Below are 24,487 nucleotides of genomic sequence, written 5' to 3'. Positions count from 1 at the left end.
ATTGAGTTGTCTTGATTACAACTCAACTAAGTTGAGTTGTGATCCATAATAGGCCCTTTAATTTTATCAAGTAAGTTCAAATTCACCCGCGACAAAACAATTGCAACTTCAAATGAAAAGATATAAACATTATAAAATAATCAATATTTTTTAGCGAATCCTTTGTTTTTGAGTCCTGCCTTGCATCTTCTTAGCATGTATTCAATTAAATTTTGAATGATGTTTGGTGGAACTGCATTCCAAGCCGTTTGTACTCTTTTGAAAAAATCGTTCGCATTTCTAACATTTTCTCGATTAATTTTCCGTTTGAAGATTTCCCAAAGGTTTTCAATCGGGTTTAAGTCTGGTGACTGTGGTGGCTAATTCATAATAGTGATGTTATGATCATTAAGCCAGGTTTTGACCAGTCTCGACGTGCTTTGGGTCGTTGTGCTGCTGGAAGACCCAACGCAATGGCATTTCCCATTCTGCATATGGCAACATAACGTCCACTATAATATTTTTGTATACATATTGGTCCAATATTCCATTTATGCGATGCAATGGGCCTAAACCAGCAGAAAAGCAACCCCACACCATTACATTCCCACCGCCGCCGTGCTTGAGAGTTTTTATGCAATAACGTGACTCAAATCTTTTGCCATTATATTAAATTTGGATTCGTCACTGAAAAGGACTCGACTCCATTTCTGCTTGTCCCAAGAAAGATGTTCCTTAGCAAACTGCATTCTTAAAGGTTTCTTAGAAGGCCGATAACAGCTCAAATCAGCAACCGCCAACCGACGAGATACCGTTCTAGTGCTTACATTTAATTGGAACTCCTGTACCAATTTTGAGGCAGATATGAAGGATCTTTTTTGACTTTTCTTTTGAGCATAGCATCCGTTCGAAGACTTGTTTTGTGGTCGACCACCGCGATGCAGAACAGACACTTCTTTAGTTTTGAGATAAGGGCTTATTATTCGTGAGACCGACGATTTATTTACATAAAATTTTTTTGAAATGTTTTTTTGTGAAATGCCCGAATAAAGTCGTCTACAATTCGCTGTCTTAACGGATCTCCAAATTTATTAGGTGCCATTATTTAATAATTTTATATTGAAATTGAAACCGATATCACTCGAGATGTGCTATATTTAAATAAATTGCAGCAACTCTGCTTTCAGGTCACGACCTTCAGACAATTGCTAAATGCAATGCAATTTTATAATTGGACAAAATAGAACGATGTAACTGTTAATAATTATGCAGTTAAACAGTGATGACACTTTAGTTGCAATTGTTTTGTCGCAGGTGAATTTGAAGTTACTTGATAAAATTAAACGTTAAGTTACTAAAAGTTTTTGTATTTTTTGAGTGTTATACATTTTTAATAACATTGAATACGCAGTATTAATAATATATGACGATTGTTTTGATTCTGCATAAAATTTTAATTTTTTTAAGAAAATGCTTAATTTAATTTCTAGTTGCAAATGTTTTGTCCGATACTGTAACTGCCAAATTTGACATTTTTATCAATTGGCCATACAAATTTCTTACTTTGGCAGTAATCTGAGAATAGAATTCTTATGATTGGATTGCTAAAGAATTCTCTATCACACTTTTTAAAGAAATGCAAAGTTTATTTGATTGATAGTTGGGAATGAATAGTTACCTGCTGTGTCAATCTGATTGAGCAAATTTTCAGAAATAAACGAAATATGAACTGCCAAATATGTGCACTATCCTTTTTTCAAAATGAGAACTGTTATTTTTGCCCATTTAAACACAGCTAAATAAAACCAACATCGAAGAAATCGTGTTGGCAAATAAAACAAATTATTTTGTATTTAAATCAGTCAAAATGACGTTTTGTCATTTTTGTTTTGTTCCATTGGATAAAATAAATAGATTTATTTTTTTTAAGGAATTGTCTAATATTATAGTTACTAGTCTTAGGGAGTTGCATGGGTAAAATAAATCAATTTATTTTTGATCCAGATATGTCAAATCACAAATTTCCCTTGTTTTTGTATTCCATGGGGCAAAAAAAAATGTTCAAATGGTAGACATGTGCATTCAAGAGGACATAAGCGTCCACAGGTTTTTTTCAAAACAACCTCTGTCTATCAACTTCTACTCTCAGCTCCCCGTGGTGAACATCGGGTGCCTAGTACCTCAACTGGAGACACCAGTGGAAAGTTGTTGGGGCAGCAAACGAGTGAGGGGTTAGTGTGTTTTCACTAAGGCACCTCTCCTTATCCAGACGGCAGCGGAGGAATTCCCGAGCAACGGTGGCGTCCACAGTTCCAGTAAGGTTGAACTACTTAGTGAACAGCTTAAAGGGCTTCTTCGGATGCGGCTTCGTCATTGCAGCCAGACTTAGGCAAGAAGTGTTGAGCTATAGGTGCATCAATGAGCGCCTCATGACCATAAGCATTAAGGCTAAATTCGGCAACATTAGCCTGATATGCGTGCACGAACCCACAGAAGAGAAAGATGACAACACCAAAGATATGTTCTTCGAGCTCCTAGACAAAACATATGAGCAGTGCCCTAGCTACGATATTAAAATAGTCCTAGGCGATTTTAATGCCAAGCTAGGAAGGGAAGACATCTTTGGTGGAATAATCGGGAAAAACAGGCTGCACGACAACACTTCCGACAATGGATTCAGGCTCATAGATTTTGCTGCGGGGCGAAACGTCATGGAAGCCAGTACGCGTTTTGCACTCCTCAACATCCACATAGGAACTTGGACTTCTCCATCTACCGTCAACCAGATTGACCATATTGCGATTGACGCCAGACACGCTTCCAGCATCATGGATGTACGAACTTTCCGAGGAGCTAACATCGACTTGGACCACTACCTCGTTGTAGCCAAGGTAGCACTTCGGATTTTCAGACCCAAGGCAAAACAGGGAGGTGCTGGGAGAAGGTACAACGTCGAATGGCTACAATCGCCAGAGATCGCCAAATCCTTTTCCGACCGAGTTACAGATAACATCTCGAAGTTCTCTGCCACCAACACAATGTATCGAAAACCAGTGGCAACATTGCCAAGATGCAATCAGAGATGAGAAGCCGCCTCTGATGTGCTGGGTTTCAAACAGCCACCAACAAGAAACCCCTGGTTTGATGAGGAATGTCGGCAGGCAAATGCAGCCAAACAACAGGCACGCAAAGCGGCGCTGCATAAAAGGACCAGAGCTGCTCATGAGCTCTATGAGCAGAAGAGGCGAGAGGAACGCCGACTTCTCAGAAGGAAAAAGAGAGGGCATGAGAATCGTGTGGCCGAAGATGTTGAGAGGTTTAAAAGCAGGAATAAAGTTCGAAAGTCTTATGAAAAGGTGAAACGAAATTCACAGGTACATAAACCTAGAATCTAGAAGGCTGCAAAGACGAAAGTGGAAACATCATAGTGTAACCGCAGTCAATGCTGAGGATATGGAAGGACCACTTCTACAGACTGTTTAACGGTGACGATTAACCGAATTCCGCTGTCAGGCAGGATGATCCATTCAACATAGACGACGAAAGCCAACAATCCCTGCCTCCCGACTTAGACGAAGTAAAAATGGCCATATCTAAGCTGAAGTCTAATAAAGCCGCTGGAGCGGATGACTTGAATGATGAGCTAGAGATAAGTTGGTTAGGAGCACCAACTTATCGGAAGAAAGCATGCCCGATGAATGGAACCTCAGTATTGTTTGCCCGATCCTGAAAAAAGGAGACCCTCTAAACGGCACCAACTATAGAGGAATCAGTCTACTTAACATCGCCTATAAAATCTTCTCTGCCGTAATATGTGAACGTCTAAAGCCCATCGTCAACAACCTAATAGGTTCTTATCAGTGTGGTTTTAGACCAGGAAAGTCCACAATTGATCAAACATTCACATTACGAACACCAAATCGACACCCACCATCTTTTCCTCGATTTCAAGGCCGCATATGATAGCATATACAGGAACGAGCTATACTTTGTGCCATGTCTGGTTTTGGCATCCCTGCCAAACTAGTCCGTTTGTGCAGGATGACCATGCTGAATTCACGCTGCTCCATAAAGGTTGGAAACAACTTAACAGAACCTTTCGATGTCAAAAAAGGTTTAAGACAAGGTGATGCGCTGTCATGTGATTTTTATAACATCGAGCTTGAAAGAATAGTGCAGAGCTCACACTATCTTTCAAAAGTCTGTCCAATTACTGTCAAATGCTGATGACATTGACATAATCGGAAGAACTCAGTGTGATGTCAATGGGGCTTTTGTGAGTATTGAGGCAGAGGCGGCAGAAATGGGTTTAACGGTTAATGAGGGCAAAACAAATCTGTTTCTTTGGACTAAGAAAGCAATTGAGTGGTAAAGTCCTCTCTCAAGGGACCAAAGTGTTGCTATATCAGACCCTTATGGAAGCTTGGAATATGACAAAAGCGGATGAAAGCACCTTAGGTCGCTTCGAGAGAAAAGTTATTCGTGTGATCTCAGTCCCGTATGCATCGAAGGGGAGTGGAGGAGAAGATGGAACGACGAGCTGTACGGGCTGTACCATGACGTAGACTTAGCCAGAAGGGTACGAGTCCAACGGCTAAGATGGCTGGGTCACGTAGAGCGCATGGAAACCAATGCTCCGGCCCGGAAAGTCTTCGAATCCGCACCCACAGGACAGCGTAGTAGAGGAAGACCGCGGATCAGGTGGCGCGCACAAGTGGAAGGTGACCTCACCCAACTTGAAGCCCGAAACTGGAGACATCTAGCTGGGGACAGAGCTAGATGGAGAAGTTTGTTGGGTGAGGCCCTAGTTCACACAGTACTGTAGCGCCACCTTAAGTAAGTAAGTAAGGGGCAAAATAAACTGATTTATTTTTGATTTAAGATCAAATCTGCAGATCTGGGTTTTTCGACACTTACACTTTACTTATATAATTATAAAAAAAATGTTTAGATGGAAAAAATGTATTTTATAAAATCTGAATTTATCCATGGAAAACACAAATTCCTATCTGTCAGTTTGTTGGATGTGTAAAAATAAATCCTTCAAAATTTAGTTTGTTAAATTCTATTTCATTAAAAAAATAATCAATCAATTTATTTTGACCAATAGAACATGAAAAAGGTGAAAATGTTGGGTTTGACAGATGGACACAAATTAAAAAGAAATTGATTAATTTTACCAAAGGAAATCCGATTACCTTTATTTTCATATCCCTCTTTGATGTCGTTATTACTGTTGACGCATATATATGGATAATCTATTACATATGATTGAATTACTTCTTTACAATATCTATTCATATTTAATTAAAATAAGTCACCTAAAGTAAACGTTTATCCATTTTTACATATACAGTCACTCTCAAAATTGAGCGTACACTTACAAGAAATCGAGTTATATGGTTTTTTTAAGTGATTAAAATGCAACATTTTTGGTAACTTTTTTTAAATTTCTTTTATTTAATATATTTACTTACATAAGCAAAAGAAAAATTATGAAAAACAATAAACAAAACAGAATAACAATTCTAAAACTTAAAAATGGTTAAAATTCATGACACAAAATTGAGCGTATATTTGAAGACATATGTGGAAAAAAAAGTTATAAGGTGGTAAAAAAAAAAATTAATATTTTGTAGGACCACCTTTAGCCTCTATCACAGCTTGTAGGCGCCGCTGCATCGATTCCACAAGTTTTGTTGTGAATGAAGAGGGGATATTCTCCCAAATTTCTGTAATCTTCGCCTTCAATTCGTTTTTGTTGTTTGGATTGAAATTCTTGGGCCTCCGCTTGATTTCTTCCCACAAGTGCTCAATCGGATTGAGGTCCGGTGAAACTTTGAGGCTTGTTGAGGTGCTCCCTAGCGAACTCAAGGCGCTTTCGCCTATTCATCTTCGAAATGAAGGGTTTTTTCCTAGCAACTCTCCCATTTACATTGTTCCTCCGAAGGACACGACGAACAGTTTCGGTAGATACTGGTCTCTGAATAACAGCCGCCATCTCTGCCGCCAGCTTGGTTACACTTATTTTTGGTTTTTCTTTAACTTTTCGCAAAATTACTCTCTCATCTTGTTGAGACAACATTTTTTTTCGTCCCCTTCCAGCTTTGTTAAAGATCGTACTTTCGTAACGTAATTTGTTTATAATTTTTTGCACCGTGGAATGAGTTCGTCCGACAATATCACCAATTTCCCGCAAAGATTTTCCTTTTAAATGTAATTTTAAAATTAGCTGCCTTGTAGAAATGTCGGTTTCTTTTATCTGCCATTTTACAAAAAAACTTTAAAAGGAGTGAATTTTCGCGACTCTTGAAATCTCGACAGTAACTACAATCAAATTTAATGTAGTGACAAGTAAAAGTAGCGGTAAATTTTTTGTCTGTTACATTTAGCAAGCCATTTATACAGGGTGTACGCTCAATTTTGTGTAATGAATTTTAACCATATTTCAGTTTTTCTTTAAAAAAATGTGCTTTTTTACTGTTGAAGTAATTTTTTTTTCTTATATGTGTGAGAAAATATAATAACAAAAAGAAATATAAAAGAATTTTGGAAAAAATTGACATGTAAGCCACGAAAAATAAAAAATTACTTACTTATATATGGGTGTACGCTCAATTTTGGGAGTAACTGTACATATGTACATTGAAAAATTACTACTCTATAAAGGACTCCTGTGTTTCATATTAGTTATTACTGATGGTAACTTTGTTACGTTATGCTGTTGCTCCTGCTGCTTTCTAAATACAACTTTTTGTATTTAAACAATAATAACCCTCTTAATCTATTTGACTGCAGCAAGAATCCTATATAAATGACATATCCTTAGTATATATACATTTTTGTATTTTCAATGTGAAGCGTGTGGTTCCAATTTAACTGGCTTTTGACTTTTTGTGTTAAGAAGATAGAAACAAGTGGAATTATACTCCTTTTATCGTTTTCAATATACCTTTGCACTTTTTTTGAGAGTTTGCCAAGAAAAAAATGCATTGAATAGATTTATGAGACATTGTCCTCGTCTGCTGCGCCTTGAATCAGAGTCATCGGGGTACACACACTCTATCAAGCTTGCTGAAATCCAAAAAATGTTTAATTTAAAAAAGAAAAGTGTTTTGTTTCGTTTTTGTTTTAACTTAAATGAAACCCAATCGAAAGTTTTAGATTTATGAAGATGCACAAGACTTTTTTTCAAGAGGACGAGATGGAACATACATCACATCAATTGAAAAGAATTTATATTTATTTGTAAATGGGCGGTAAATAATATTATTGTTCTTTAAGTGGCAGATGTGAGTCGTTATTTAATATCTGGAAGTTGATTTATAGCTTTACGTACTTCAAGAATATGATTAAAAGTTTGAATTTGGAAATCATTGTAAATTTATACCAAAGTCAACAAAATGTATATCATAGCTTTTAAATTATTTTTTAAATACTTATATGTACTTATACCACGTCTAAATTTATTTTCTTACAGGTGTTAATCAAAAACATGTTATATGGCACATCAGATGCAGAACCCCAGACAGAGTATGTCGTAGCGCAATTATCACAGGAACTTTATAATAGTAATTTACTGCTGTTACTAATACAGGTAAACTATATTTTCCTTATTTGTTAAGGAAGTTTTAATTATTATTTATAAAGAAAGAAAATTATAATATTTTATTTCACACAGAACCTAAATCGGATTGATTTCGAGGGTAAAAAAGATGTAGCTCAGGTATTTAATAATGTCCTGCGACGTCAAATTGGCACACGATCACCAACAGTTGAGTACATTTGCACGAAACCGGAAATTCTATTCACACTCATGGCTGGCTATGAACATCAAGAAATTGCCCTAAATTGTGGAACAATGTTGAGGGAATGCGCTCGTTATGAGGCACTTGCCAAAATCATGTTGCACTCTGATGAGTTCTTCAATTTCTTTCGTTATGTGGAAGTATCAACGTTCGATATAGCGTCAGATGCCTTTTCAACATTTAAGGTAAATTTTATTTAGGCATGTGCTTCATAAAGAACTTGTTTTCAGAATTTTCAAATATAGCCTCTGCTAGTTTCTTTTTTGAAAATCTTCCTTTCAAAGCTAATTTTGTTTATCGACACTTATTTGAAATTATCATTGTCCTTGCAGGAACTGCTTACACGTCACAAAATGTTGTGCGCCGAATTCCTTGAAGCGAACTACGACAGGGTTTTTACACATTACCAACGATTATTAAATTCAGAAAACTATGTTACGAGGAGGCAGAGCCTAAAACTGCTAGGAGAATTGTTGCTAGACAGACATAACTTCACTGTAAGTTACATTTACATGTTTTATATGAAGTATGAAACATTTTCTTATTATTTTCCCTTCCTTTGCAGGTAATGACAAAATATATATCCAATCCGGATAATCTGAAACTTATGATGAATATGCTGAAAGAGAAATCAAGAAATATTCAATTTGAAGCCTTCCACGTGTTTAAAGTAAGAAACGTTATTAATTTTGTTTTACGACAAATATTTTTAATTCTTTATATTTGTCAGGTATTTGTTGCAAATCCGAATAAACCCAAACCTATATTGGATATTCTTTTGAGAAACCAAGCAAAACTTGTCGATTTCCTTACGAAATTCCATACAGACCGATCGGAAGATGAGCAATTCAACGATGAGAAAGCGTATCTAATTAAGCAAATAAAAGAGCTTAAACCACTTCCTGAACCTTAGTGATATATTCATATTATATAATTATTACAATATTATTATACTTAAATTAAAGAAAAGAAAGAAATAACAAACGCAAAACCACAACAAAAATATTGAAAAAAAAAAATAAATTCTGAAGATAATTTAATGATTTTGGAAAAAAATCATAAAAAAGCTACAAAGCGTGTTTAACAGAAGGTCATTTATACACCTATATCAACTTGAAAGGAAGTTTTACCTCATACATATGAAATACGACTAGGAAAATATTGGAAAATGCTAAAATGCTAAATTTTCTTGGTGTTGAGAGTAAGGTAGTTAGGTATTCAGTAATGGTATTCACAATAAGCAAGCTTTGTGGTTTTGAACTAGAAACTCATTTAATCAATCTTTTCCAAGGCTGGTCATTTATAGAAACGATTTATTTTTCAGTTAACTGAGAAAAAGAATGTCCAACTTGTCTGCAATTTCTTCTATAAGCCAGCGTCTGGTTCATATTATATCGATCCTGACTCTATTGTGAATGGATCTGCATAAAATATCATGTGAATAGATAAGCAGCTCCTCCTAAAGTTTGATTCGGTGAGAAAAATCGAGAGAATATTGCTCTTCACAAAACCAACCAAAAGCACTGTTTAACTCTTTTTACTAAAAGAAATTTGTTATAAGGTTCAACAAGCTAACAAACTATGAAGCATTTTGGAACTAATTAATACATAAAACCGGCAAAGATTGTTCTTTCTTTTACTTGGTCGAAGATGCCTTGATCAAATTTCAAGCATAAGTTTAGTCCCCTTTTAACTTCGGTTTTAATTTTGTCATCTACAAACTGCTGATTTTTCCCCTTAAACTTATAATAGAAATATAAAGCTCAATTTATTAATTCTTCATTAAAAATGCTACATTTTTAATATTTGTATGAAATTTAAGGAATTTCCGTATTTAAATATTATGTACAGTTAATACATTTTTTTTGTATAATAAACGGGCACTCAAGGAGTTATTAATACCCTTAACATGATTGAAGTTTAAACACAGTGCGAGCTTTAGGAAAATAGGGAAGGATTAAAGAGGATATACTGATGCACATTGGTCTTAAAATTTTGAATATCAAAATGATAGGGGAAAACAGTGCTGGGAAAAGCATTCCACATTCTCGATGTGCGGATAAAAAAATAATCTCTATACTTGACAGTACGTCCGAAAATGAGCTTAAGGTTAAACTGTTTTAGGGGGGGGATGCAACTGCCTAATTGGATAGAACACTGTTTATAAAAATATCGGTAGAACAACGAAAGGTATGAAACATTGCGGCGGTGTTCAAGTGACGTAATTGTTTCGGTTATAGTTCTATCGCTTATCATTTTCAAAGCTCTTATGGATCCTGTCCAAAATACTAAAACTTGTTTTAGGGGCACCTGCCCAAATATGCGAGTTATATTCAAGTTTTGGACAAATGAAGGCTTTGTAAATTTCTTGCACCGTCGGAGAAATCCTAAGCACCTAGCAGGATTTTTTGCAATATCGAATATGTGATCATTCCATAAGAGGTGATCTTTGATATTCATACCTAGTACTGAAAGTTGATTAGTTTCCTCGATGCAAGTGCCGCTCATGGATAGCGGCATCTAGGGTGGGTTACACTTTAACGACAAGAGACAGCATTGAGTTTTCAAAGCATTAAATTCTACACAACCATGCTGTCGAGATCAGAATTTAATGAGCTCATCATACGTCATACGCTGCCGTTGAAGTTCCACATCCGAAGGACAAGGATGAGAATCTAAAAACAAATATGAAAAGCTGAGGGTACTGTCATCAGCGAAACATTTTAGTGGGTTAGAAGTTTCAGACAAAAGATCATTTATAAAAATAAGGAAAAGCGTCGTAGACAAACCGGAGCCTTGGGGCACACCAGCGTTTATTTTGTGAATATCAGATTTGAACCCGTCCAACACTACTTGAATTGAACGGTCCTAAGGGTAATTTCTAACCCAACGAAGAAGGGATTCATCTATACCAAAAGCACGCATTTTCGATAAGAGAGCTTGGTGCCAAACTCTATCAAATGCTTTTGAAAAAATTACACTTACACATTTAAATACACAGGACGTATGTGGAACATTCTTCAAAGCAAAGGCTATTGCACAATCAAAATTAAGTAAAAATATAGTATTTAAAGAAGAATGAATATTTTATGGCTGATTATTTTTAGGATACCTGTTAGCATATCAAAAGAATTTGAAATTTGTTTTCCAGCTAAGTCTGAACATATTATGTTTGTTTTTATTGAATCAATCTTACTTCGGGTGGGAGATTCGATTCAAAAATTGATTACACATTTATTTTTTAAATAAATAGATTCTATTAATAGGTAGTTAAAGGTTGTTATTCCCAAAAAAAAAACGATTTTTAAGTTCAAGTTCAAATATGAATATCGAGATCTCCCGACACGACTTTGAAAGTATATATGTGTATGTATATTCGGTTTAACACCATTGGCGGATCCACGGGGGGGGGGGGTCGTAGGGGTCATGACCCCCCCCCCCCCTAGGAGATAATTTGTTTGCTTTTTCGTAAGAATTCGCTTAAATTCATATTTATATTTTGAATTATTTATTTTTTTGTATATGAAAACAACATTTGTATTTTACTTCCTTAAACTTTGTTGCTAAAGGTACTACTTTTGACTGGAGATTGAACCAGGAACATAATTAACATAGGATATTCAGCCCTATTCCAAAAACACAGCACAAATTCATCAACTTTTGACCAATTGACGATCCAGGGGGGGGGGTCATATGAGCCAAAAAGCTTATACAGTTAAGTTGTATAAGTAAAGATTTCATTAAAAGATTTATTAGTAATTTAACGACATTCACCCAAAATTGGTTTGCTGTCAAAAACAACTCAAATTTTTATTTTCGCTCAATTTAGAACTTGAAAAAACTTTAGTCATGCTTTAAATTATTTTCATAAGAAATGTTTCTAAGAAAAAGAGCAATTATTCAAGTTCTTAAGAAGAAACCTTGAATAAGAGATCATCAATTTTATGTTAAATTGCCTTTGAATTCCTTAAACTAGCCTTTAACTTTATTATTACATTTTTTTGACACACGTAAATAGTGATTATTGAAGTGATTTTTACTGCGACATATAGGAACTACATATATACTCGTAGCAAGTTTTGCATTAGTACACAATTTCAAACTAGAGTTTCTATTCAAATATGACATTCCGACGGTAGACAAGTCGAAAAAAATGGGTACATAGATTCCTTCCGTCTGTCTGTCTTTTCTGGCCCCTACAGTCCAAACTATCAGCTGATTAGTGTAGGGAGTTTTTATCAGTTCATTAATACAAAAAATAACAGCAGTCCCCACACAAATTTTTTGGTTAAAACATGTGAATTTTCTGAAACTTTCTCAAAATTTTCTGTTCTTAATTTGGCTTCTTTCTACAACAAAAACATATTTTCGTATTGCTCCAGAAGGGTACCCTCAAAAAAATCTTTATTTTGTTTTTAAGATTTCTCAAGAACTAATGAAACGATTTTAAAATTCTACTCTTTCTCTGCAAGTTCTTGTCAATGATCAAATTGATGATGATTTTTTATGATCAAAAATATATATTTTTTTATTTTTAATAAATTACTAATTTTGTTTACAAAACTTGATATCTCAGAAAGGGGACAACATTTTTTTTACGAAATTTAAATGTAAAATGTTCATATATTTATAAGCTCTTTATTTAGTGCTTATACCAGAAATATTTTTAAGACAAAACTTAAAATGATTTTGGAAAAAATAGGTTAATCTAAATTTTTTGACAAATAAAATGGCATTTAAATTATTGAGAAGAACTTATTTTGGAGGTATTTACATTTTTAAATCTTAAAATATAGGCAATATTTTTAAACAGACTTTTTGGAAAAAATTATCAAGTTCTTGCAACCCAGTCGTGCATTTCATTTCTTTCAAGACTGGTTTTCTGTTGAATACAAACGATCTTAAAAAATTAATTAAATCTACTTTTTGAAGTGAATTTGCTTTGGATGCTCTAGAACTGAGATTCAAACATGAATTTCAATAATACAAATGTCCCAAAAAATCAAGTGACACTTTTGTTAAACTAATGGCTAACTGAAAAACATAATAAACGTTTCATATCTATAAAAGCTTTGAAACGTGTAATTTGTGAGTGCTACAAAACTTTTCTTCCCAACTTATTCGCTTACTTACCTTACTTAGTTTGAATTTAATTTTTTTAAGATAAATTATGTTCTTAAATACAACTATTTCCTTGAATTCAAGAACTAAACCTTTTTGTCTCTACAATTTTTAAGTTTTGTTAACGCCTTTATAAGATTCAAATAAGCAGATTGATAACGATAGTAATAAGAAATTCCCGGAAATTAAGTTCGAAAAAGCTACGTCAAAAAAAGTCCGACATTTTTACATTCAGATCTTCTCTCATTTTCTGGATTTTTAAATTTTTGCAGCGATCTAGGCATTAATAAAAATGAAAGCAAGAAAAGTGTGTATTGTTTTTGGAATAAAGCAACGTTTCAAAACAATTTCCTACATTTCGGGGCGAAATGCACCAAAAACCCTCTAAGCTATTGTAGCTCTTAAATATGGCATATATAGACAACTGTACGAATCTTGAAATGCTTTCTAAATAATTTGATAGCTAAAGTTGTCATTTTAGCAATTATTAAATTTTGTTAGCATCCTTTACAAAACATTAGAGAACATTTTTGAGCGGTGAGTAAAAACTCGTCTAAGTGTGTGACCCCCCCCTGATGAAAAGTCTGGATCCGCCCTTGTTTAAAACCTGACTTTTATATCTATGTCCCTTGAACAATGTAGTCTGAAACCAGAATGTCGCAAATGTAGAGTACAGATCTTAGTCCAGGATCCCCTTAAGAATATATAAACCATCTACAAAAGGTAATTCAATTTTGATATTTTACTTTCTAATACAAAATAAAAAACGAAAAATGAGATTATTCAAACATAATACAAAGAAAGAACATCTTGATTGCAGTTATGAGGCACTTAAAATAAGTGCCATCAAATAATAATACCGGCCCGACCATAGTTTAGGTTATCTTTCTACGGCAATTTTAAATATCGATTTATCGAATCACAGGTATGAGTTCTGTAACTATCGACGGACATCGACTAAAAATGCTTTGAAATGCTGGTCAATATACAAAAGCTCCTACTTTCAAAATCGTCATTTCTATAATCTATTTTAACTCGTTAATTCTCGATTTCGCAACCTCTTGCAAGAATATAATACCAAAGAAAATTGACACTTTTCTAAACGTATGGTTTTAATGGGTAGAATGTATTCAGCTCGATACATTTTTAAGTGAGAAATGACAGCTTTAGTTGTTCCTCAAATCGTTACCGTTATAAAAATATATAAGTATATACCTACTTAAGCATAAAGAAATACTGTGAAACTTTTTTCAATAAAACGATTTTGTCATAAAGAGTTTCGGAGTTTAACTTAGAAATCTTATATTACTTAAGACAATTATCAACCAAAGTAACTTTTTGCGAAGTGTAATAGTGGCCTTACTTCAGATATTTATCAGTTATAGCAATCATTACAAATTTCTGTCATTAAAAAAACTTCCTGATTGAAAACAACCGACAAATGTTTACTGACAGAAATCTGTCATTGGAATTGTATTTAATTGGAACACAAATCATTGAAATGATTTGTTTCATTTCTGGACGTAAAAGAATCAGCTGTTTAGGAGAATGAATGTCTAATCCTATCAAGAAAAACGATCAGTAAAATGTTTGTTTTACATGATAGAGCTTTATTCCCAGCAAAAGATAAATACAATAAAATGAATTCTAATGTCAAGTAATTTTTTTTTCGATGAGAAAACGCATTTGAGGTTAAATGTTTATAGTAAATACATATTAAATAATAATTTATTGTCGAAATTTTATTTTTACTGAACAGCTGCTGCTGCTGCGATGTCATCAGTAAAAAAAAATGACTAATGAAATCAACGGCAAAAAGGAGATGCAGAGAAGAGTTTCTCTAATTAAATGACGTTAATTTATTGATTACTATAAACGATCATCAATAAAATATTTCAGATCCCACGGGTTTTAACGAGGTCTGTTTGAATTGTTTCCCGACTGGAATTTTTGAATTAGTAGTTAACTGCAGAAAATAAAAAATAGGTGGAGCAGCAGTCCATTGAGAGCAAGTTCCTAGTGTTGTCAGGGATAGAGGGGACCTACAGTTTTAAGCCAAAACTGAACGGTTAATTTAAGACAACACTTTTCATGACAAGAATTACTCTTGGAGGATTTTTCAATTTCTCGCAAGAAGCATTACCCGTGAACAGGAACGGGTTGAACCCAAGACTTCTGGCATGTCAGTCCTACTCACTAACAGGTACTAGTTAATTGCAAAAGCAAAGAAAAAAAGAGTTGTGTTTACTTTGAGAACTGAATCAATAGAACGCCGAAAGCTGACCGAATTAACGGAGGGAGGACCGTACATTCTGAACGTCCTATTTATCTATTTGGTTTGGCCTTAACCGGCCCCCAATTCAAAATTACGAAAGTAACGAGTAATTTTTCTGTACGAATCGATGAAAAGAATTTAGTAACTTACGCGTACATGCACGGGTTCCCAATTTGTTATTATATATGTATATTACTTCAAATTTCCTCAAAATATCCCTTTACTAAAACATTTGTCATATCTCAAACCTACTGAAGGTTATTTAAGCAGATACACTGTGGCAAACATCATAGTATATAGCCTCTGTTTTTTTTTGAAATTTGCATTTTAATTGTTAAATGTACATATAATTAATAATTTGTGAAATGTTAAATTAAATATCATATTTTTTAAACAGAAATTCCTTGGAAAAAATTTATAAGGACCTTCACACACACTAATGTAAACCATTTTTAATGTCATACACATTATTTCCATCGCTATTCACGGCTTATGAAAGTTGAATTCAGTTGAACAATTTGTAACAGAAAAGTAAGAGTAAAACAGTGTTAAAAAAATCATAAAACTTGTATGGTATTATCTTTAAAAAAGATTCAACATTAAGTAGTCCAGGATAAAGCATGACTTTTTGAACGCTTATTGGGGCTACTTTCCGTCAGTTAGGTATGGGTCTCAATAGAACATGTTGTAAATATTAGGGCGAGGAAACAACTTTAAGTCATAGAAAAAATATTTTTCGGACTTAACCCTACTGTTTTTGTATTGGATTTTTTGAGCCTAAAACAAGTTTTTTTTTTTAATTGATAGCATGGCGTACTAACAGCTAGGTATGTAAGAGGGGCAGCATGCAACCCCCCTGCTTGGGATCACTATAGGATTTGGGGTGGGTGCGAGTTTGGGTATATGCAAAGTTCTTTTTGCATTTGAGCACTAAATCCAAAGAAATCCGCAACAAAAATAAAACAAGTATGGCAACACTGAACAAAAAACATGAAAGAAATGTCAAAATCAACCATTTTTGTCTGTTTTGCATGTAAAAAAGTGAACTTTGAAAATTAATTAAAAATAGAAATAAATGTTTCCTCGCTTTAAAATTGCTGTAGTTATTATTTATTTGCACATATCTATCAAATAAAAAAACCGCGAGTCGAAATTCGTGCTGCGGTAATGTAAAGTTGGCCCGCTTATTATTTGTAAAATTGTACTTACTACAAGACATTCATATCGTACAACTATGTATTTCATAGGCCATTTAGACTGAAAATGCTTCAAAGTCAAAATGCTCCCATTCAAAAAACCACATAAATACATCAAACTATACATGAACGAAACAAATACTCATTTCGTTAAGTTGGTAAAATAAAATTCAAAACAATTTTTGCTGTTTCCTGCCAAAGTTACCCCTCACAACAAAAACCAATCTACCCTATCCAAACTTTTACCCACTGAATGCACTCACAATCAAATAACCCAAAATTTACACTCATCTACCCAGCAGAACAGAACAGTACAAAAAGTACTCGCTCACCAAAAAACCACAAAAATCAATAAAAACTCGACGAAACTTTACCAACTGACAGCCCTGCTATGACGCAGCTTCAAAGATGTCTATTCCATGATAGGTGTTGGCCCAGCTGTCAAACACACACAAATTTTTTTATAGGATAAATTTTTTCTCTCGTTTAAGTTGAAATCTCGGAATAAAAAATTGTGATGAATTCATATGAAAAATAACCGGACAAATCTATCGAAAAAACACCAAAAATTGTTTTAAATTGTGAAAAATATTGTAAGCTATTTAATAACCATCAATTTCAAGCATTAAATTGATTTTTTCCTCAATTTATTTTCAAGTTTTCTATTTTCTCACACGGTGGTGCAAATTGCAATTTTGGTGTACCAAAGAAAAATTTTTCTCGGTTTGGTTGGTGTATGGTGGAAATTTTTCTCTTGTGTAAAAACGAAACCTACGAACATTTTATAAAATATTCCCAAAGCGAATCAAATTCGCCAGCGTAAAAAATCATACATTTAAAATTTTGCACAAATTAATATAAAAACGAAATTCTAATTTTTTCCCAAAACGAAAAAAAAAAAAAATATTAAATTTGTTGGAAGTGAGCACAGAAGCGCAAAGAAAAAATCCAAAGAGGTGGAGTGCGAGAAAGGGGAGCATCAGAGCATACACACTCATCCATAAATTCTGTGAAGGAGTGAAAAAGAAGGCCGACGAACGGAGAAATCCAGAGCAAGTGTAGCAGAGCAGTAGCCGTTGCCGTTGCCGTACTATCATATCACCTGCACACCGGATAGACAGAGTAAGCATAAGCACAAAGATCGAACGAACGAAGTAGGGAAAATTTTTTCAAACAGGAACGAAAAGAAATAAAAAAACAGGAAAGATTTTTCCCCCTCTTGCTTTTCAGCAACAACAAATTGTGTGTACTTTTTTATAAAAAAGTAAAAAATTAATTTAACTAGAAAATGAATGAATTAGACAGCCTGCGGCAAGAAGCTGAATCACTAAAGAATGCAATTAGGGACGCCCGCAAAGCAGCCTGCGACACCAGCCTGGTGCAGGCCGCAAGCAATTTGGAACCAATCGGGCGTATACAGATGCGTACGCGCAGAACCCTACGCGGCCATTTAGCAAAGATTTACGCGATGCACTGGGGCAATGACTCCCGGAATCTAGTATCTGCCTCTCAAGATGGTAAACTAATCGTCTGGGACTCGCACACCACGAACAAAGTGCATGCCATACCGCTACGCTCCTCATGGGTAATGACATGTGCATATGCGCCTTCCGGCAGCTACGTTGCCTGCGGCGGTCTCGATAATATGTGTTCAATCTACAATCTAAAAACTAGAGAAGGTAATGTGCGTGTATCTCGCGAACTACCCGGACACGGTGGCTATCTGTCATGCTGTCGCTTCCTAGATGACAATCAAATCGTTACCAGTTCCGGTGATATGTCCTGCGGTTTGTGGGACATTGAGACTGGCCAGCAAGTGACCTCATTCATGGGTCACACTGGCGACGTAATGGCTCTATCACTTGCGCCACAATGTAAAACATTTGTGTCGGGTGCATGCGATGCCTCGGCTAAACTATGGGATATCCGCGAGGGTGTTTGCAAGCAAACGTTTCCCGGCCACGAAAGTGATATTAATGCCGTTACATTCTTTCCAAATGGTCAAGCATTCGCCACCGGTTCCGACGATGCTACATGCCGACTTTTTGATATTCGTGCTGACCAGGAGCTAGCGATGTACTCACATGACAACATCATATGCGGTATCACATCTGTTGCTTTCTCCAAAAGTGGCCGTCTTCTTCTCGCCGGCTATGACGACTTTAATTGTAATGTCTGGGACACAATGAAGGCCGAACGGTCTGGCATTTTAGCTGGCCACGATAATCGGGTGTCATGCTTGGGTGTTACTGAAAATGGCATGGCGGTTGCCACAGGATCATGGGATTCATTCTTACGTGTGTGGAATTAAAAACAAAAACATTCAAAAACACCACACACAATTTTAATTACACACACAAAAGAGTAAATAAATTAAATAATATATATATATATAAATATATACATAAAGTAAATATTAAAGCAACAACAACAACAAGAATAATTTAAAAATAAAAAGCATTTACATAAAAAATAAATAACAAAAAAATTACAAAAACCATTAAAAAAAAAAACAAAAAACACATTTATAACATTTTTCTTATAATATTTAAGTCTATAATTTATACAAATTTTATATGGCCATATAAGCTATGCATAAAAAATTATCTTAAACTAAAAAATAAAAAAAAACAGTGTGCAAAAAGGATAACAAAAAAATAATTTATATAAAACTAGGTAAAAAAAAAACAAAACAAAAAACTGATAATGAGTACGTCTAAAGTAAAAAATTAAATATTGAGCAAATAAAATAAAAAAAAACACAATCCCATTCTTTTTATATAAATATTAAAAAACAAAATAGAAAACAAAGTAATCTTTCATTTTAGAATTTCCAAGTAGAACATACATATAAATATATAAAAAAAATAAATAGTTTACCACTGAAAATTAATACTAAAACAAAACAAAAACAAATTATTTCGAAAAGAATTGAAACAATTGAAAAAAAAAAACAACACACAAAAGAATTATATAAAATAATATATTTATTTTCTTCCCTATATTTTTCCTAAAAGCAAAAAACACGCATACAAAAACACACACAAAAGTAAAACAAAAAAGATTTAAGTAAAAAAAATACCTACTTCAACTTAAGAATAATAATGAATTTGTAATATGAGATATTAGCTTTAAACAAAAAATATAATAAATTTTATGTTTATTAATTTAAAAAAATATATATACCAAAACGACAGCGATTTTGCTTATTTTAAATTTTTATGTTTAGTTTTTATTTTTTAGTATTTTTTTGCTTAGCTGTTGGTGAGACTATAAAATTGAACATAGCGAAAAATGTTGTAATATTTTGTATTATTTAATATTTGTTTATAATTTTAAAGAAACTACAAAAAAAATAGAATTCCACGCTCATTTGTTATTTTTTTTAGGCATGTGCGCATTAGGCATGTGAGTTTTTTTTTATCTTCTATGGCTTAAATATGTTATATGACTTCGTTCTTGAATCATATCTCACTAAATTTTGCTAACTTTGTGCATTGTTATGCATATATGGGGATGCTTTAAACTCTTAAATTAAAAAACAATCTGATATGTGGTCAATATTTCATAACCATTGGTTAAAAATTTCTCGTTGCTCATTTTGAGCTTACCAGCGCCGCCCAAGACTGTATGTCTCGATTTATGCTCATATCGTTTAATAAAAGCTTTCCATTATATTTAAATATGATACATCTCCCCTAAAAATTCAATCTTAATACAACCAAGGTCCTATCAAAGCACAAGTGATGGGAGTAATAGTCTTTTTGCAATGCATACAAAAGTAATACATAAAATCGGCTCATTTCTTGCCATTTTTTCATTCACAAATATCAACAAACAAAAAAAGCAACCGTGGCGGTTAGTGGTCTTGGGTTCAATACCTGCCTCCCGAAATAATTCTTTTCATGAAAAGTGCCTAAAACTGTAAGTCCCCTCTTTCCCTGGCAACATTAATCGCAAACAGGAATGGTTGAGAGTTTTAAGTCACTAGGCCCTAGTTCTTCACGGACTGTGCCCCACCTAATTCATTTTTAATATAAACCATAAAAATTGTGATCAAACAAACATGTTGTTGCTTTGGACAGCAATTTTAGTAATCATTTTTTTTAAGATTAAGTTTATACTTAGTCGATTTAGATCACCCTATGGGGGAATGGTTGAGAGTTGTAAGTCACTAGGTCCTGGTTCTTCATGGACGTTGCGCCACCTAATTTATTTATTTTTTTTTATGGTGGACAATTGTGATTCAATTTGCAATGGCGATTATTTTAACCAATAGATATCTAATGAAACCCAAAAACCGCTATGTACATCGTAGTAGTATTGTGTATACTCAGGAGAAATACGTTTTCAAACTACAATGTTAAATGCTCCACAAGTATTTAGCTATCAAGGGACAAGAGGGCACATAAAGAATTAATTACCTTTCTTCTATAGCTTATTCTGAATGTAGAAGAAAGATTCGGCTAAACACTCATATCGAATATTGATTGAAACATTGAAATAAACTAAAAATGTTTAAATTACAATTATTTGTATTGAATTTCAAAAGAACAAATATCATTGTTAATGAATCACATATCAGCATTTACTAACAACATGAGTGTATAAATTATTTAAAAACTATACATAATATGTATGTATATCATCATTAAACAAAATTTTACAATCAACAAAATGTGCTAAGTTTGTAATGAATTCCCATTGACTCATTGATGATAAAAGGAACATTCCAAAAGAAATATTTTGTTTTTCTTTTTTTTTTGTTTCATGAAAAAGTTTAGTATGATTGAGAAATATTAACAAAAAAAGGGTTGAATTGCGTTCAAAAATAAAATTCTATTGCTTGTTAAACTACTTTATAAAAACCTGTTAAAAGATTTTTGGTGAAAAGCAAGAATAATTTTGAAATAAACATTAAATTGCTCTTCATTGGATACATGAGTGGAAATGGGTTTAAAAAGTTAGCATTGTTTTAATGTTAAGATTAATAAAATCATGTTGTTTTCAATCAAAGTTTGCAGATTTCACAGTTTATCAATCCCAAAACGACTTCATGTGAATGCAACTTAATTTTCCACAAGCTATAACTATGTATGTTATGTTGCGGTTTTTCTTATCCACCCTAAAAACATGAGCTCACAATTTTGTTCGGATTCAGGTGCCCACATTGACCAAACATATCACAAAAATTGTAAAGCAAACATTTAAGCCCCAAAGTAATAAAACTTAGAAAAAGAAGAAAATGACTCACGAGCTATGCGTTCTTTTAGGTTGTCATGCATTTCAGTTTTTGTTGTTTTTATTTCTTAACATTAATGCATTTTTCTCTCATTCCTTGCAATTTTTGTTTGCCATTTATCAATTCTCTACCTTCTTATCTCTCTCAAACAAACATAAATATTAACAAACACACAAATGGACCACTCAATTATCTCTTTTATTTTATAATTAACTTTTCCACAACTATTGTTTTATTTTAAATTTCTATTCTATTTGTTTTATTTTAAATTTGTTTTTTTAATTTGTTCTTTATTTATTTTTTATTCGTACAAGTAAAATAGAATGAAAGAACTATCTAAATTAAAGCACAAAACATTATGTAAACTAAATACGCATAACAAATGAAACCAAAACTTATTATAAATATATATTTAAAAAATAAAACTACATGCATATAATATTAAAAAAAAAAAAAAAAAAACAATCAAATGAAAGGAATTTCTCAATTTTATTATTTTTATTTAAGTTTTAACTATGTTTATTATAATTATTATTATTATTATACATACTATTATTATTGTATTAAAAAAATATATAGCACAAAACTCTATATACTATTATTTAAAGTAAAATTAGTATAAACTTTTAAATTAAATAAAGAAAAATATAAAAATAAAAATCAAATAAACCGATTCGATGACACACAAAGCCACAAAAAACATCTTTTTCAATAAAAAAACAAAAAACAAAACTGTAAAAAAACACAACGGAGATAGCCATACTTAAAGCAAAGAAAAATTAAAAACTATTTGCCATTGATTTATAAAAAAATAAAAGAAAACAAAATATTAAAAAATGAGAAAAATGCAGATCCATTATTATTATTATTATAATTAACTAACTTATTGAAGGAAACATAAAAATCTAAATAAAAACTTAAATAAAAAAAAAAGAAAAATCAACGTGTATTAGAATAAAATAAATAAATATAAAACAAACAAAACTATGGGCAGTTTTATCATCATATTTCATAAATTTCTAGCATTTTTGGTTTGCGCGTGGCAAAGAACAAACATTAAGAATAAAATAATTAATTAATAAATAAAAAAAAGAAAAAAAAAACGTAAATCTAAAAGAAAAAAGAAGAAACATCAATAAACCATTAATAAAATAAAATAATAAATTTTCAAATTCTATTATGTCTTATGTTTAGGAAGATTTCCTATAAATTGTAAGAATCTGGTGTGTTTCGAAACAGTTGAATAAAGTATGTTGTACAACAATAAAAATAAAAATGAATGTGTTTTCTTTTTTCTATGGATATTTATATTTCTTGGAACTCTAGAAAGGAGCCCTTTGGAAGAACAGCATAGATGATGACAAAATTACTTACTTTATGGACTATACAAAATTTAGAAGCCTATGTTAGTTCCCATTTAAAACTTTCCAATCCATCCCTAAGCACCTCGAAGGCTAGGCATAGGAGATTGTCAGATTTACTATTGAATAAGATGTCTTCACAATATTTTGTCCTATTTATACCAATTCTAAATTATTTTGAAGGCGCTGAGAGTAGAGAAAAAGAGGAGACGTGTGGTATGTATATAGAAAGGGAAAATCGATTGAACCACCACAACAGATGGCTATACACATGGGGTGGATTTGCGAAAAAGGTGTTTCTTACAATTTATGGCGATTTCGAGAATCTTTTTTTTTAAATTAAATAAGAATAGATAAAATTGTTCTTTAATAAAATGTTAAGGAAGATGCAAAACATTCATTTAAATGTAATTGGGATACCAGATTGAAATTGGAAAGGGAAGCATCTGAGTTTTGTGAAAAAAATGTTATACTAGAGGAAGAAAAAGGGATTTGAAAAAATATAATGATGTATTCTAATTTTGTTTAAAGTTTGTAATCAAATATTCTTCATATAACTAAGACTAATTGCCTGTGAGGATGCGTATTAACTCATAGAAATAAAGAAAACGGGACCAAGTTCAACCTTGTTAGTGACGAAGGTTGAGCTTCAGCTCATCTTCAACTCAATAAAAAACAAAAAGTCAGCAGGTGTCGATGTTATATCCAACGTTGTACTAAGACATTTACCGACGGAAGCAATTGACATTTACACCACACTCTTCAACAATGCACTGAATAATGCATATTATCCAGTGCATTGGAAGACCGCTGTGGTTCATCCTCTTCCGAAAAAGGGAAAGGACAACTCCAACCCGTCAAATCTTCGGTCGATAAGTCTTCTTCCGAGCATCAGCAAAGTGTTCAAAAAGATCATTAATGGGGCTCTGACTAAGTGGGCTGCGGACAACAAAATTATTCCGGATAAACAGTTCGGGTTCAAGGTGACACAATTCATGCTGCGTCTAAACTCGTTTCTGATATCAAATGGAATAAATCAAAACAACAATGCACAGGTGCTGTTCTGGTTGATTTTGAAAAGGCCTTTGACACCGTATGGTTATAGGGTCTTTACCTAAAACTGAGCAGGCTTGGCATAAGCAAGCCATTTTTGTATATACTTTATGATATGCTTAACGGTAGAAAGTTTGTTGTCAAAAGTGGCAATGTAACTTCTACCACAATATTCTCAATTAAAAATGGTCTTCAATAGGGCGTGGTGAATTCGCCATTTCTCTTCAGCATTTACACCAGCGATCTAATTGCGTACAGAACGGCCCGAAAGGTTGTGGTTATTAGAATTCTCTTGCAGCGTGATTTCGACAATATTCAGCGATATTGCGACGACTGAAAATAAATGTCCAGAAGTCAGAGACAATTCTGTTCCGGACTCCGTTGGCTAGGGCCACGAGGGATACGTGTAAGAATTGGCGCAAGATGGTCATCGTTGATCCTCACGGGCAGCC

The 24,487-nt window shown here is 33.2% G+C and overlaps 2 protein-coding genes across 3 annotated transcripts in view; both read left to right on the top strand.

Annotated features, from left to right (window-relative positions):
- LOC129946123 (protein Mo25) overlaps positions 1–8,827 on the top strand; it is a 31,806-nt gene extending 22,979 nt beyond the window's left edge. For both annotated transcript variants that reach the window (XM_056056165.1, XM_056056164.1), the window contains 5 exons: positions 7,460–7,576; positions 7,661–7,972; positions 8,120–8,284; positions 8,353–8,457; positions 8,518–8,827. In XM_056056165.1, coding sequence (XP_055912140.1) covers positions 7,460–7,576; positions 7,661–7,972; positions 8,120–8,284; positions 8,353–8,457; positions 8,518–8,700 — 882 coding nt within the window. In that variant the 3' untranslated portion in view covers positions 8,701–8,827. The remainder of the gene's footprint in view (positions 1–7,459; positions 7,577–7,660; positions 7,973–8,119; positions 8,285–8,352; positions 8,458–8,517) is intronic.
- Positions 8,828–16,800: 7,973 nt separating this feature from the next.
- On the top strand, positions 16,801–22,353 carry LOC129944320 (guanine nucleotide-binding protein subunit beta-1). The gene is made up of 2 exons (XM_056053670.1): positions 16,801–16,972; positions 17,038–22,353. The coding sequence occupies exon 2, from the start codon at positions 17,668–17,670 to the stop codon at positions 18,688–18,690; it is 1,023 nt and encodes a 340-aa protein (XP_055909645.1). The 5' UTR covers positions 16,801–16,972; positions 17,038–17,667; the 3' UTR covers positions 18,691–22,353.
- The last annotated feature ends 2,134 nt before the right edge of the window (positions 22,354–24,487 follow it).

Source organism: Eupeodes corollae, chromosome 2 (genome assembly GCF_945859685.1).
Source record: "Eupeodes corollae chromosome 2, idEupCoro1.1, whole genome shotgun sequence".
Lineage (NCBI taxonomy): Eukaryota > Metazoa > Arthropoda > Insecta > Diptera > Syrphidae > Eupeodes > Eupeodes corollae.
Note: the sequence above shows the minus strand (reverse complement) of the source record. Positions and strands in the feature narration are given on the sequence as shown.

Bases quoted from the DNA above. Each gene is read 5' to 3' on its own strand.
- LOC129944320 (XM_056053670.1), top strand. From the start codon at position 17,668: ATGAATGAATTAGACAGCCTGCGGCAAGAAGCTGAATCACTAAAGAAT.